The following is a 16,489-nucleotide window of genomic DNA, read 5'->3' as shown; positions in this document are numbered from 1 at the left end:
AATAAAGAGGTTAAGAGAGGAGAGGTGGAATAACAGTTTGGAAAGTGGGCCCACTGTCTAAGGTTTTCTGGTGGGCCCCTGGCATCCCAGTCCGACACTGCACCAACACATCTACATAACCCCCCGGGCCTCGTAAAAATTGTCTTGCTTGAAACTGGTCCGTTGTGCAAAAAAGGTTGGGGACTGCTGTAGTAGGGGGTTTAGACCATTCCCTTCTGTAGAGCCAGCAGCTCTGTTGCTTAGAAAAAGTGCAGTAGGGGAGTCACAGTGGCTTAGAAAATGCAGTAGAAGGTCCACCTTCCCTTGTGCTCACCTTCTTCTCCTCCCCGTGAGTGTAATATACAAAGAGAATGCTGTCCCGGGAGCCATCTGTGCCTGTGAGCTGTTCAAGAGCCACACGGACATCAATCCACTTGTTTGGTTTCCAGTCCCGGTACCACTGCAGAGCTCCGGTCTTAACCCATACTGACTGGAAGTTAGATGAACAAATAAGAAAGCAAGAGGGTATAAATGAAAGTAAAATTACAAATAAAGGTATGAGAAAGCTTTGATGAACTGTGCACAATTCAAGGTGAAAATTAGACCCCACTGATGCATGGGAGGCCTGGCATTTACTTGTGTCCTTGGGATGTTTTACTGCCAGGGTTCCAAAACTGAACCCAGACCCAAGATAAAGGAGGGGCAGCCAGTGTACCTGTTCTACCGCTTGCTCATAGTGCCGGAAACTGTCAAGTTCTCTTTTGGATCGCTCGCTGAGCTGGTCAAATATCTGCTTTCTCCAGGCTGCAGTGTGGGCTGGAGTGATGGACAAGCTTAGTGACTGCATGGAAGCAGATAAACCTGAAATAGTAACAGAGACAAGAGAGCGTTGGATGGTAAATAACCAAAATATCATGTCTTCTTTTAACTTGCTGAACTAGCACTCTTGTTTGTAGTTAATAAATATTAAGAATCCTGAACAGCAAGCAACAGCAACTAGTGATGGGCGAAAATTGTCCCATTTCCAGCGAAAAGTTTGTGAAACACATTGAAGTCAATGGGTGTCAAAATTATTTTGATGTGCGTCAATTACGCCACGGCAGATTTTTCACAGCAGTTTTGCGAATTTATTCAACAGGAGCGAAACGTGGAAATTCGCCTAGAATTCGCCTGGCAAATTGATTCACCCATCAATAACAGCAACCAAAGTTTTACTTTAATTATTTTGATTGGTTGCTATGGGTTACTACATGCGGCAAATCTACCCTGTATTACTAACGCACCCCCAGCATATTTCGTGGATAGACTCCTTTAGTGTAATGGGTGTTTTTGTGTGTATTTTATGTACTACATTTTTAGAAATCCCAAAAATTTGCCTCCAAAGTACCCAATTACGCCTATACTAATAGTCTAGGTCTATTCAGCAGTGTAAATATTAATAAGTATATACAGGTATAGGACCTAATATCCAGAATGCTCAGACCAGGGGTTTTCAGGTTATGGGATAATTCTGCAATTTGGATCTCCATACTTAAGTCTTCAAAAAAAAATATCATAAAATAAGAACCTGGAAAAGGTATAAACTGTAAAAGTCCGTCCCTAAGTCCTGCTGTTGCACTTGACCCAAAGAATGTCAGTACAACTTTAATCAAATGTTTCACATGTAGATTAATGGCAACTTGAGAAAAAGGAGGAGGGACTTAATGCCTAATAATTATGAGGTTGTGCTGTTGTAGTTTATCTAAAATAATCTGATGTAGATGAATAAATCATACCCCCCAATCATATGTTTAAAAAGAAATACAGATAGAAGTAATATTTGGTGCCACTTAATTTAAACAACACTATACATAAAATTACCTGTCTGTAGCGTAAACCATTTCAGAGGTGTATGGGACTCAACAAGGCAGCCACCCCCAGACACCCAAGTCCACAAAGGATGTGTATCACACACAAAGGGTTCTTCTTCTCCTGGAGTGAATATTCCAAGATGAGACAAGCCAGTCATATCACCTGAAGCTCTGGCTGGATTAATACGTGCTTCCAACAAGTCAATGCTTGTCCATTTAGGTGCTCCAGCCTTTGGCACAGGGTCCTCTGGGAGGGCAGAGTCTTCACTGGTGTTATTGGAGGGGCTGGAGTCTGATTTTCGTTGGCAGTCGAGCTCTAAAACTGCACTTAATTCCTCCTCCTTGGGCTTCTCTTGCTGACTGGAACCTACATCGGCTGGTTCAGAAGACTCAGAAGAGTTCTCCTGCACGACAGTCTGCTCGGGTTCTGAAGAACTTTCTAGGTCAGAATGGGTGGGTGAATCTGAAGGCTCCTTAACTTCATCTCCGAAAAAACAGCCCGCGCTAAATTAACCAAACACAGATGACAGAAAATTATCTTACAGTGAAGACAAATTTGCGCAGGTTCAGGTAACTGCTCACAAGGTTCAAATAGATGTGGCTACACCTTTGAGTTCATTTATTAAATTTCTTGGATTAGGTATTGAGCTCTTCTTGTAATGGCAAAACTAAATTGAAGGTGAAACCAATCTTTAGTATGTATTTTGCTTTCATTAAGGTTTACCACAGTTAAATGATCAGTTCTAACTGCTCTTTGGTTGCTATGGGTCAGGGTTGTGGCGTGGAATTACTGAAAGCTGCATATAGTGAATGTATCATAATTAGTGAAAAAGAGAAGACCAATTGCATGATATACTAGGGAGGACAGCATAATGAAACGGCTAGTAAGACGTTGGTGGAAGCAGTTCAGTACCTGAGAAGGCTAGTTGGACTTTCTGAGTTGGACCTCTCATTTCCCCTGGGTACCACTATGGCTTTCCAAGCTTTCCCGCTTAGCTCGCTAGGCGTGACCCCCTGACGAAAATAAACGGCCCGATCTTCATATCCAACTCCGAACACCTGTAACCAAAGTATAACACAGGTTATGCCTTCCATGATAGAATTTACATAGGCCACCTTCCCACACTCCTTATACTCTTAAAACAAGGTAAGGCAAAGTTGTGAGTATATTTCTGGTGTAGCGTTTATGGACAGGCACTGGCCAACTCACTTGTGCCAAGAGAAAATCCCAGTATTTCAGGCAGTGAAATGCTGTAGGATCATTCAACATAGATGGAAGCGGTTATGATATTCCTCTTTTTCAAAATAAAATTGTGCTTTTATCTACCAGTGTTCTTCACCAGTGTTTTAGTGTTCAAGCTCCAACATTAATTCAAGAACCCTTACTTTCTTACTTCCAGATATAGATAAAGGATACTCTCATTGTGTTATTGTGCAATCGCTCCAATATCCTAGGTCAGCGAATACATTTAATCCCTGGACATTATGTTGGGTTTTAAGGAGTAGCTATGAGAGAAAATGCCATCTTAACTGGCCCTTGGGTTTGGCTGAGAATAGGTGCCTCTGATAGAAGCCTCATAAGTACAATATAATGTCTCAGCTGACGAAGGCAAAATGGTTCCTTCTTGCGTAAATGAACAGAATATTCTGCACACACACATACTGGTTTAGTTTCTGTGTAGAACAAAGTTTCTGTCTAATTTTAGAAATGTATAGTTAAAAAGTTATTTCCCCAGCATTTTACAGTATCATTTTTCCTAAACTTAATTCCTTCCATTAATTCTAAGAGAACGCTTTTAAGAAGATTTTTTGATTTACTGACACAAGACAGCTGTAATATTAGTGAGATGTACATCACTGGTTTGAGGAAAGTAACAGAAAATAAGAAAATAATTGTAAAATCATACATGACATTACTTACTTGGTCATTTAGCCCAACATCCACCATTGCCATTTCTCCCACCATCTCTATCCAGCCAGTGCCGCAAGGGTTATGGGAGTTTACTCCGCGCCTAAACCATACCTTAAAGGATAGAAAATAAGTGGCAACATTCTTAGCTCATTTATTCTAATACTTGTTTTTCTTTTTCATCTTTTCTTCCATATCTGCCTGTTCCCTGCTCTAAAACGTTTTGCTCTGTTATATTCATGTATGCCTTAATCTGTCTATTCCGCCTGTATCATATCAGTTCTGACATTACATTTACAATATATGTGCTGCCGAGCTTGCTTCCTATTTGTTTTGTTAAGTAACTGTCAGTATATCTGTATATTGAAGAGGTATGAGGTTGGGCACCAAATGGAAATTGAAAGAGCTAAAGCTAGAGAGAGTAAAAGATAAAGTGTAAGGGTCAAGAACAGAACACACAAATGAGGTGTAAAAATGGCATATGGGACCTAGAAAGGGATATAAAATCGGTGCAGAGTGGGACACAAAACAAATGTATAAAGATAACACAGGTGGGACCACTGAAAGGTTATACCAATGACAAAAGAAAGGGTATAAGGTTTCCAATGAGCGAGACAAAGAAGTATAAAGATGGCAAAGGGTGAGCAAAGAGTGCAATCTTTATGCATTTTTTTAATGGCGTGAAAAAATAAATTTTTGTTTTTATAAGTGATGTTTGAGTTACAAGATACTTTGTTGTAGTTTGGGCACAGTATGGGAATGAGGAGAATAAAGATGGACATAGGATGGGATATCTAAAGGGGAATAACAATGGGTAGAGGAAGTAAAATAAGGATAGATGTAGGATGAGATTAAGAAATGGGAATGAGGGTAAACATTGGATAGGATAGAAGAAGAGCATAATAAGTGACAGAGGCAGTTAAATAAGGATAGATATATGATGCGATAGAGGAAGGGGAATAAGGATAGATACTGGTTGGGACAGAGTAAGGCCAGAAAGCAGAAGAGATTTAGGTATTAGATAGAACCATTCAGTGAGTGCTTTTACCTTACGATCCTTGGTCACGGCCCATACCACGTTCACTCCAACAGACACGTGCATTATGCCATTCTCAGGAGTTGGTGCTTCAACGATGGTCCATGAACTTCCTGAGAAACAGTTAAGTGTTATTCTATGTATTTAAATTTATAGGGTGAACAGATATTCAGGACAAAAGTCTCCTAATTTATTGCTTAAGTCCAAAATACAGCAAAACAATGTATACAAATATTGGGTTAAATTGTAACCCAAACAAACAGGACAAGTAGAACCTTTCCATTTACTGTGTTTTATGTAGAAGAGCATATCTGCATGATGTCTGACGCGTTTTACTCTCTCACAAAAAGCTTTGTCAAGGCGATGAAGTATCTTTCCCGTATTTAAACCTCAAGTCTCACTCCCACAGCAGGAGAATGGAGCCATTCAAAGAGAGCAGAAGACAATATATATTTGTCTTCTGGGAGCCAATAGTATCTTTGCACCATTATAACTAAACTTGCAGCTGCCAGATCTTTTTGGGCAGTATAAATTTACTCTTCAGTTTGATTATGGACTCAGCCTGCTGTGTTTAATTAAGCAAGTCCTCAAAATCCACAATCGCCTCCGGAAATCCAGTATTGGATTCATTTGTGTGCAAATCAGAAGTGTGAGAGGGATATTTTGTCCCAATAAATCCTCATTCTGACCATGGGCAGGTATTTATGCAAAAGAAATTTGCGACAAAAGAGAAATAATCCTTATTTAGCTCAAATTTAGAGCAGTTTCAGGTTGCGAAAAAAAGGCAGCCCTTTCCTAAGCATAATCTGAATGGGGCCTACTTAGTCCTTCAATACTTGACTCAGAATCAGGAACCTCAGATGGTGAGAATTCTGTTTGTGAAAGGGTAAACCTCTAGGGATAATATAATTTCATAAAATGAAACTGACCACCATCAGGTTTCAGCCTTCTTCCTTTTTTCTAGTTTTTTTCAGTTGTCTATAAAAGTTTAGACAATGCAAGAAGGGGAACCAGATATTTATCTCTCTGTTGTTCACCATAAACACCTATGCGTAATATAGCATGTGCTGTTCCATGGTGTGGTTACACTGTATAACAAGTGAACGGAGGCTTTCAAGTACTTACCCTTTGGGTTATTCCTGTTGATACCTTCTCTCGCCATGGCTTGGCCTTCCCAAAGCGAAGCCCACAGCAGATCATTGGGACCACAGCTGATCTGTATGACCTCACTAGGGGTTTCTACTTCAGTCCAGGATGAACCCTCAGGGTTGTTATGGCAGACATCCTCTCGGTACCAAACCTTACAAAAATGTGAGATAGTATCAAGTGACGCAGCTCAACAACAACCTGCTCTAATATATCAATGTAGAACTTGCTACATCTTCTTTATAACTTAGATTGCAGTAAAGGAAATGCTCAGGTTCAACCACAGCAATGTACCTGCCCATGAGATTCTGCTTTATTCTTTCATGAATACAAAAAGGCAAAGTTGTATTTATTTTTACATAAACAGGTTGGGTTATTTGCAAATCTTGCAACAATAACAGCTTTAATGCTAGCATTTACATAAAGGAGGGAGCTAGCCTACATCTAAGCACATTATGGTCACATACAGTAATATGTAAAGTTCAAAACAGCCAATTCCAAAAAGCAATTTCATTCAAGGAAATTAAATTTCATGGGGAAGTTGGTTTGTCGTGCCTGCTATTTCTGCCTTGCAACAAACTAAAGGGCTGCCTGATTTGACTTATATCTCAGAAGCCAAGCAAGAAGGATCTGATCCTTAAAATTCAATCACAAGTATTAGCCTGTGATTCAAAAGGTGTTGGTTCAAAACACTCACACAGCCTGCAAGTAAATCCTTTTCAAAGTTAGATGTTAATCCCAGGGTTCCTTTGTGTCAGCATGCACCCCATTCAGCAAAGCAAACACTGACAGTAATTTTGTGAACAGTTAAGTGTGTATTGACATCCAAATACACCTTTGTGTATTTGGGTGTTTGCATTTTTGCTTCCACCTGCAGTTTGTGTTCGCAAATGAACCCTATTATGTAATATGTATAATGATCAATGTACCATTGCCTCACTACTGTATATATACTGAACAGGGACAAGCCCTAGGTAAATAAATATGGGGGTACACTTCTAACCATTCTAGATGAAATTACAGAAATCCATAGATTACAAAATCTGCAAAGCCAAGCAGAGCAAGCTATAAGATATATTGTATGGAATGTGCTCCCACCTTTCCCTGTAAAGAAGCTGCCCAGACTGACAGGCGTCCCACAGGCTCATCTGTGATTTCCCAGCCTCCAACTGTAATGTCATTGAAAGGATCTGGTAACTTCTTGTCATCCTCATGTGACGGAATCTAGTGTACAAAAAAAACAAAAACAAAACTGGAGTGTTACATGCTGCCTAATGATAGGGTTGTATTTAGGTCTGGTGCCCCCCCTAGGCCCTGGACCTCAGCCTGTGATCTGCTCTACTGTGCAAGAACCAATTGCTGCCACTTGGGGGCAGATTTACTAAAGGGCGAAGTGACTAACGTTAGCGAAAAATTCGCCAGCGTGACGTCATTTTGTTACTTCGCCGATTCTAACGGGCGCCGGCGTAACTTTGCTAGCAAAGGAGATAGACGCTAGTGGTAATTCACTCCCTTAAGCCTGGCGAAGTTGCGCTCAGGCGAAGAGAAGTAACTACGCAAATTCACCAAAATGCGTATTTTACTGAATGTTACCTCTTGCATCAGACTTGCCTTCGCCACCTCAGACCAGGCAAAGTGCAATAGAGTAGATAGGACTTCCTCAAAAAATTGTCCCAAAAACGCTGGCGACTTTTCATTTTTCAGGGTGATAGGCTACAAAAGATCATAAATTTTTTCTGGGGTACCCGGCTTCTCCCCTACATTTCCTTACATAAGGCACATAAACTATACACTGGTAATAACTAAAACTAAAGGAAGTATTTCCAAAGATTCTTTTAGGCTGGTTTGGTCTCCTTATTTTGAAATCTGTAACTCCAATACTGGCGATCAAATAATGCGCTTTCTTCAATAGTTAGATGACCTATCTGACACTCCAGATGATAAATGGGCTTTTTCTTTCTTTTATTACTTGTGCATCCACTGGCTTAGTTAATTTTTAGTTCGTTTTTTGTTATTTTTCATGAATGATATAGTTTTGATACTATCATGCCATTGTCTCCTTTGCAACATATTTTCTTCATCTGCATAACATTTGTTGTCATTTTGATTTCATTTGTTTAATATGAAAATCAAATAAAATATTTTAAACAAAAAACTATACACTGGGATCATGTGTAGGGCAATAAAATTTTTTTAAGGTTTCCCGGGTTTGTGTAGTGTGATGTATTTGCTGCAACATATACGCCCATTGTACATAAACTTCCCGCCGTATGCAAATATGCCAACGCTATCGCTACTTCGCTTTGCTTGCCGCAGTAACACTAGCACTACCTCACCAGCGTTCAGCGCCCTGGACGCAATTTAGGATTTTAGTGAATTAGCGTTGACCTGGCAAATTTAAATTTGTTGTGATGTGAGTGAAGCAGACGCTAGCACAAGTTTGGCACTTAGTGAATCTCCCCCAGGGATCCCCCTACCCTACAGCCAGATTTTGAAGTGTCTAGGAGATTTTTTTTAATTTAGAATATAGATATCTGATGGCCACCCACCTGAAGCTGGCATTCTAGGCATAGGCCCTTAAGCACCTATATGGTAAACTGCCTTGACTTTTAATACTTTGGAGTGCAGAACCAGCTCTTATGTCTTCCAAGAAAATGTTAGAGCTCATTTCCAGTAATAGTGGCAATGTATATAGCCGAAAGAATCCCAAGGCACACAGGATAAATGCAAGCAAACTGCCTTGCGTGTTTATTGCGAAATGCAACGTTTCGGGGTCACGCCCCTTTCTCAAGCATGAGAGGCGTGAGGCGGCCGATCCTCTACCTTTGTGCTCCAGCAGGTCCGGACTGAGAATTAAAATAGGCCCTGGCATTTCAGGTACACAGAGGCCCAATCAGCCCACACAGAGGCCCAAACAGCCCCCACCAGCCCACTAAATACTGACTCTCTATGGGACCTTATAGCAGCCTGTCTGGCATTTGCCAGAACCCACAGATTGCCAGTCCGGGCCTGTGCACCAAGTATCGTTTCATTAATTAGCAAAGGGTGTGCGGGAGCCAAAGTTGAACTACTAATGTATATAGCGGGACATCAGGTAAGTGGAACTTATCCTCTGAAACATCCCCTATCTTACAGAATACATAAGCAGGGGAGTGTAAATCACTGGGTGCAAATGGTAAGTACAGGGCTCCCTTGAACCTATAACCGCTCCTGTCATTTAAATGGTTCTTTAATTATTAGCATTTATAGTATATTTAGTTGTTATTTTTGTTATTATGGAATGTTTGTATGTAATGCTTAAACATACTGGGTAGAGGGTTCAAGGGAACTGCCCTGCAGGGGGGGGGTAATTTATGGACAGGCATTTATTCTATATAGCTTATGCATTTATGCTGTTTGGTACTGTGTTGAAGAAGGTGTCCTCAGTGACATATAAACATAACAATAAATATCTAAAAACAAGTACAGGTATAGGATCCGTTATCCGGAAACCCGTTATCCAGAAAGCTCCGAATTACAGAAAGGCCATCTTCCCATAAACTTCATTTTATCCAAATAATCCAAATTTTAAAAAAATATTTCCTTTTTCTCTGTAGTAATAACAGTACCTCGTACTTGATCCCAACTAAGATATAATTAATCCTTATTGGAAAGCAAAACAATCCTATTGGGTTTATTTAATGTTTAAATGATTTTCTAGTAGACTTAAGGTATGAAGTCCATAAGATCCATTATCCAGAAAGCCCCAGGTCCCGAGCATTCTGGATAACAGATGCAATACCTGTATAAGTCCAGCGTGGAAAGAATTTTATTTGTATTTGTATAGAAAACCAACAGTGGCTCCATTTGTGTAAGTGGATAGGTTCTCGCTAGCTCTGTTGTACTTTGTATAGCCCAGCATTGGCGCAAGAGTCTGTTCCCTAATGACAGTTGCAAGGCCAAGCAGCACATTATTGGGAATGGCAGTCCAGTTCCCTTCAACCCAAGAACACAAGTTGTAATTCTCACCTTAGCCCAGGTGTTTCTGGATTTGTATTTCCTGTATCGGATCCACCTCCGCCGGCGCACGCAGGAGTTCCACTTTTTATCCTTGGTGTATGTCGCAGGGAAATCTATAGCATAGCTCCAGCCCTGAAAACAAAGAAAAAAGTTTGTTAGTTTGATGAGAAAATGGCAAAGATGATCAGTATCTCCTAAGTGCTTAAACACTGGGCCGGATGTGTCGGATCTTTCTCTTGATACATAATCAGATCCTGACACATTACAGGTATGGAATCCACTATCCAGAATGCTCAGGAACTGAGGTTTTTCGGATCTTCATACTTTAAGTCTACTAAAAAAATCATGTAAACATGAAATAAATCCAATAGGCTGGTTTTGCTTCCAATAAGGATTAATTATATCTTAGTTGGGATCAAGTGTAAGGCACTGTTTTATTATTACAGAGAAAAAGGATATTGTTTAATAAAAATGTGGATTGCTTGGATAAAATGGAGTCTACGGGAGATGGGCCATCCGTAATCCAGAGTTTTCTGGCTAACAGGTTTCCGAATGGTAAATCAGCTGGAAATTTGTTGTACAAGTATGGGACCTGTTATCCAGAATGCTCGGGACCTGGGAGGTTTTCTAGATAAAAGATCTTTCCATAATTAGGATCTTCATACCTTAAGTCTACTAGAAAATCAAGTAAACAATAAATTTAGTTTGGATCAAGTTTAAGCTACTGTTTTATTATTACAGAGAAAAAGGAAATTGTTTTTAAAGATTTGGATTATTTGTTTAAAATGGATTCTATGGGAGACGAACTTTCCGAAATTCGGAGCTTTCTTGATAACGGGTTTTGGGATAACAGATCCCATACGTGTACTGACAACTTGTCTCTTAGGGGATATTTACTAAACTCCGAATGCAAAAATCGGATCCCATACTGGTACTTGTCTTGCATGAGATTTTCAGTGTATTCAGCACTTATATATATTGTTATGTCACTAACCATAGTGTATTTATTCAGATGTCTTATATGGTACACTTACATGCGCCTTTTATTTCAAGATATACAATACATATTGTAAGTTCATCCTTTCTGATATTAATGTTGAAAGATTGAACATTAAAATATTCCCCTATTTAAAATATATTTCATTTCATATATTTCATATATATTTTTATTTTTTTATATAGTACACAACAAACCAATAATAACCTGTAAACTATATCCTATTTGTTATAATTTGGAGATGCCATTGGAGTTACATCACACACTGAAACCTTCATCAAGATCACAAATAGTTCATGGTGATAGAAGGCAGCAAGGATATCTGTATGGGAAGGCGCCAGTTAAAAAAAAGAAAATGTGTTGCCATTCCTTGTCCAAACCGATCATATAAAAACTACGAGACCTGTGAAAGAGGATGTTCAACCAAAGGGAAACAAGAATGTGCAAAGAGGGGACTGTCCAGTGAACTAGCAACCCAGTTATTATTAACTTAAATGGGAAGTGCTAAGCTATAAGCAAAAGACAAAATAAATATTAGATGTTTGTAACAGTGGACACTCACTGTATTGAGGTTAGAAGAGAACTATAATAATGTAGCACATAGTAAACGTCTTTTGCATTTCTTTAGCTTGAAATTTAGCAAGGTATTATATATATATATATATATATATATATATATATATATATATATATATATATATATATATATATATATATATATATATATATAGTCAAACACATATATATATATATATATATATATATATATATATGGGCAGCCAACATAAAGGGGCCGATTCACTAAGGGTCGAATATCAAAGGTTAATTAACCCTCGATATTCGACTAGGAATTAAAATCCTTCGACTTCGAATATCGAAGTCGAAGGATTTAGTGCAGATAGTACGATCGAACGATTATTCCTTCGATCAAACGATTAAATCCTTTGAATCGAACGATTCGAAGGATTTAAATCCAACTATCGAAGGAATATCCTTCGATCAAAAAAAGTTAGCCAAGCCTATGGGGACCTTCCCCATAGGCTAACATTGACTTCGGTAGCTTTTAGATGGCGAACTAAGGGGTCGAAGTTTTTTTTAAAGAGACAGTACTTCGACTATCGAATGGTCGAATAGTTGAACGATTTTTACTACGAATCCTTCGATTCAAAGTCGTAGTCGTAGTCAAAGTAGCCCATTCGATGGTCGAAGTAGCCCAAAAAAAACTTCGAAATTCGACGTTTTTTAACTTCGAATCCTTCACTCGAAGTTAGTGAATCGGCCCCATAGTCTCCCTTTTTAAGAACATTTACATTAAAGGGTGTATGACGCTTCCATAAAACACTGCTATTTGGACAGGGTCACTTTTATTTTACCCCGGGTTGCAAGAGGAGACCTATATGGTAAATGAGGGCTGGAGACCTGCATGGTAAATCAGCTTGAAATTTGGTGTACAGGTATGGGACCTGTTATCTAGAATGCTCGGGACCTGGGGGTTTCAAGATAAGGGATCTTTCCATAATCGGATCTTCATACCTTAAGTCTACTAGTCTACTAGAAAATCATGTTAACATCAAATAAACACAATAGGCTGCTTTTGCTATCAATAAGGATTAATTATATCTTAGTTGGGATTATAATTATATCTTTTCGGAATTTATTAAACCCTGATGATGGAAAAGTCCAAATTAGAAAATCTCAGACCTGTCAAGGTTGCATATAAGTCAATGGGAGAAGTTCCAATGATTTTTTGATTTGCGCTGGGTTCGTGCAATACCCTGAAGTTTTCAGGCAAAAAATGCAGAGTTTTCGGGTGAAAAATCCAAAAAAAATTGTGAAAATCGGATTTTTTTCCAGCAAAACAAATTTTCAGGAAAATGTAATAATACTGCTATCCCAATGATTTTTTGATTTGCGCTGGGTTTTCGGGCAAAAAAGCATAAGAAATCGGAGTTTTCGAGTGAAAATCTGAATTTTCCAGCAAAGCAAATTTTCAGGCAAATGTAATAATAAATAAGCGTAAAAAACCTGAGCGGATTTGATCACAGTTTGTAGCAGAAAATGTTGAGCCAAAATCAGACTTTGATAAATAACCCCCTTAATGTTGAAAAAACTAAAGAGCTGATAATTGATTTTTTAAATTTGTATTTTTTAAATTGTCCGGTCTTTTATAGAAATTCAATGTTTCAGGCTTTTTCTTTTAATCCTGTCCCTCATGGACTAGATATAAATGGGTTGTGCATGGGAGCAGAAGGTAAAGGGGGGATGGTTATGGATGGGTTTGTTTATATTACACATATTATGGGTTATGCACAATATATGCACTTTATTGATTGGTTGTGAGAAGGAGATAATAGACATGCACTTTATTGCACAACATAGAGATGGTAATAGTAAATAATGTCAATTGTGGTTATATAGGCACAATAAAAGGTACCTTATATTAGGTGCAACTAGGCACAAATATTTGCACTTTATAGTTTTTTGATAAGGTTGTGATTGCCCAAATAAATGGTATAAAAAAAAGACATACCCTTGTGTCAAAATGAAGGCGTGGAAGCTGGAAAATGAGTTTTCTTCTTTGTATTTTATTTATATATTCTTAGCTCTAAGTTTATATTGAAGTATGTTTTGTTCTTTAACACGGTATATGCTTGTTTGTGAGTATGTGTAATATGTATTATATGGTCTGGGACAGGAAAGGGACATTGTAATTACATCTCATTACGTATGCATTTCTTTCTTGCATGCAGAAGAGATGACAGTAAATATGACTTGGCTTAAAACGAGGGCTGGAAGCTTGCAGAAGCAAAATGATGTGCTGGTGAGCATTCAGTCTTTGAGCTCTATGCCAGTTATTGTTTAGCGCAGGATGATTATAGTGGGATATTGACCTACATTAAAACAAGTCAGGTTGCTTCTTGTGTCCACTATAGCACTCAAGCAGGCAGCCAGAAGTCAGGAATCTTGGGTCCCCATACCCCACCTGCCTGATCCACCAAGTCCTGCCCCTGTTCCATCCAAACACTGTCCCTTTACCAGGAACCCCTGCCCTTTTTGCAGCAGTCCACTTACCCCCTTTTCTGTGGGCTCTCCACCAATATTCTCATCCACATACCAATCGGACTCCCAATCCCAGTGAGGAGATGGGAGCACAAAGCTGTCCAGTTGCTGGTGCCGTAACCCTGTGACATCGCTCCACTGCCAACGGTCGCTGGGCATAAGTTTCTCACAGTAGCCATCCACTGGATTCCAACGCTGTAATAACGTAAGGTGAAGATGTACATTATTGAGGCTTTATAGTCAGCATTGATGCCAAGAGGATCATGTAGGGGCAGATTTATCAAGGGTCGAATTTCGAAGTTAAAAATACTTCCAAATTCGACCATCAAATTGAAATACTTCAACTTCGAATATCGAAGTCGAAGTTTTTTTTTTCATCGAATCTGGGTATCCTGCGGTCGAATGATTCGAAGGATTTCAGCGATCGATCGAACGACTTTACTTAGAAAAATGCTCTAGAAGGTCCCCATAGGCTAACATAGCACTTCGGCAGGTTTAATTTGGCGAAGTATTGAAGTCCAAGTTTTTTTAAAGAGACAGTACTTCGATTATCGAATGGTTGAATATTCGAGCGATTTTACGTCGAATCGAATTCAAAGTCGTAGTATCCTCTTCGATGGTCGAAGTATCCAAAAAAATTACTTCGAATTTTTTTAACTTCGAAAATTCCCTCGAATTCACTTCGACCATTGATAAATCTGCCCCTTAACAACAGGCATAAACTTTGCTCCAAGTATTGTAGCCCTTAGCAATAAATGCCATTTATTTGTTAGTGGGTCACCCATGGCAGGGAACTCTGCTCATTATAAAGGTATTTCAGGCCTTGGGAACATATTATCCACACTCAGGTAGGCTGTCGACTATTATTTTCGGGCTGGTGTACCCTAAATGTTAATCAATTGGTAAAAAATAAAAAGGTGCCATCACTAGGATGAATATGAGGATGGCAGTGATGAAATCCTGCCACTATCCCATCAACACAACAAATGTGTTTAGTGAATGCGCATACCTGATTCTCATAGGTTTCTTCTTGATATCGGATGGGCAGGTCACTGGCATGGACATAAACATAGATCTGATGGTTGCAGCCGACCCCCCAGCAACACGACTGTACTGCAGATACTCTCTTGAATTCTACATTCCCGTTCTTGCAGGGTACCCATTGCTGCCCATCTGTCGACAAAGCGTATACTTTTCCGAAAATATCTGTTGCCCACAGCACGGTGCTTGGCATCCTAGGGTCTGGAAAGAAAATGACGGGGAGTGGTTAAAACAAAAATACAATTAATTCCCGGTTCCCCCTAGAGGCTGCTTTCTATGGTACCAAACAGTGGGGGTCATTTATCAACACTGGGCAAATTTGCCCATGGGCAGTAACTGATGGCAACCAATCAGATTGTTGTATTTGCAACTGGCTTTAAAAAGCTGATCACTGATTGGTTGCTATAGGTAACTGCCCGTGGGCAAATTTGCCCAGTGTTGATAAATATGCCCCTATAAAGTCACTGTCTGTCTGTGTCTGTATTGTGACTCCTTGGAGATTCTAGCCAGAGGGGAAGTAATCTTTTAGTATATGCCATTCTTCAAAACCATTTTACCATCATTTTTTATGGGTTTTTTAATTTTTTACTACTTTGCATTAATAGTTTCCAGCTTGCAGTTCACCGTGCTGATTGGTGGTCGGGGTTTATCGATCCCAGCAATCAAAAAAACTGTTCCACTGTGAAGTAACGATTTTATTGACATTGTTAATATGTATTGCTTATATTTCTTCTATTCATCTTCCTATCTGAAAAACCACTACCTGGTTGCTAGGGCTGAGTGGGCAACAAGATTGTTGTTAACATGCCAAGCCTCAGAGAGAAAAATGAAGACAAATTGCAAATTGTCTTGGAATACTGCTGTCTACATCATACCTAGGGGATTATTTATCAAAGGTCGAATTTTAGAGCTAGGTGAGCTTTTTTAGACCTCGAATGAAGTCACAACTCAAATGGTTTCTTATTTAATTAAAAACTTGAATGGAAAAAAACCTGAATCAGTGAGTTTGGGGTTAACAACATTGAAACTCAAATTAATCTTGAGTATTCGGTGAAACGAAACTGGAATCGCTCGAATTGATTGATTTTTTTGAGAAAAACCCTCAGAAAAACTAGAACATCATGAAGGCTATTAACATCTTCAAATTGGTTCAAGGGACCTCTACATGACTCCTACATGACCTCGACAGGTTTTAGATGGTGTATTTTTGGGTTCGAGCTGTAGGGGCCCATAGGGGGTTAATCTGCCCCTATGGCTTTAAGGCCCCACCCTTTGCTCTGTGTTATTGGCCAAGAGGTTGTAATATAGTCAGGGTTGAGCTAAAATAAGAGCAGTTCTGAGCTCCAACATAGGAGTGATAGATTGAAGGTATCTCTCCCAGGTCATATTGCCTGTAGTATAGGGATCCCAGCGGAGAGGGAATTAGGAGAGATGATTGCCCTGAGGTTGATCCAGAGACCTGTACTGGAATA

General features: G+C 39.3%; 1 protein-coding gene across 1 annotated transcript in view; it reads right to left on the bottom strand.

Moving 5' to 3' along the window:
- The window catches only part of tecpr1.L (tectonin beta-propeller repeat containing 1 L homeolog), a 48,340-nt gene that overhangs the window by 22,850 nt on the left and 9,001 nt on the right, over positions 1 to 16,489 (bottom strand). The window contains exons 2-12 of the mRNA XM_041577509.1: positions 14,986 to 15,218; positions 13,989 to 14,171; positions 9,929 to 10,051; positions 7,019 to 7,144; positions 5,900 to 6,074; positions 4,787 to 4,887; positions 3,751 to 3,852; positions 2,743 to 2,888; positions 1,840 to 2,333; positions 695 to 840; positions 314 to 469 (exon numbers count right to left, since the gene is read on the bottom strand). Coding sequence (XP_041433443.1) covers positions 314 to 469; positions 695 to 840; positions 1,840 to 2,333; positions 2,743 to 2,888; positions 3,751 to 3,852; positions 4,787 to 4,887; positions 5,900 to 6,074; positions 7,019 to 7,144; positions 9,929 to 10,051; positions 13,989 to 14,171; positions 14,986 to 15,210 — 1,977 coding nt within the window. The 5' untranslated portion in view covers positions 15,211 to 15,218. The remainder of the gene's footprint in view (positions 1 to 313; positions 470 to 694; positions 841 to 1,839; positions 2,334 to 2,742; positions 2,889 to 3,750; positions 3,853 to 4,786; positions 4,888 to 5,899; positions 6,075 to 7,018; positions 7,145 to 9,928; positions 10,052 to 13,988; positions 14,172 to 14,985; positions 15,219 to 16,489) is intronic.

Source organism: Xenopus laevis, chromosome 9_10L (genome assembly GCF_017654675.1).
Source record: "Xenopus laevis strain J_2021 chromosome 9_10L, Xenopus_laevis_v10.1, whole genome shotgun sequence".
Classification (NCBI taxonomy): domain Eukaryota; kingdom Metazoa; phylum Chordata; class Amphibia; order Anura; family Pipidae; genus Xenopus; species Xenopus laevis.
Note: the sequence above shows the minus strand (reverse complement) of the source record. Positions and strands in the feature narration are given on the sequence as shown.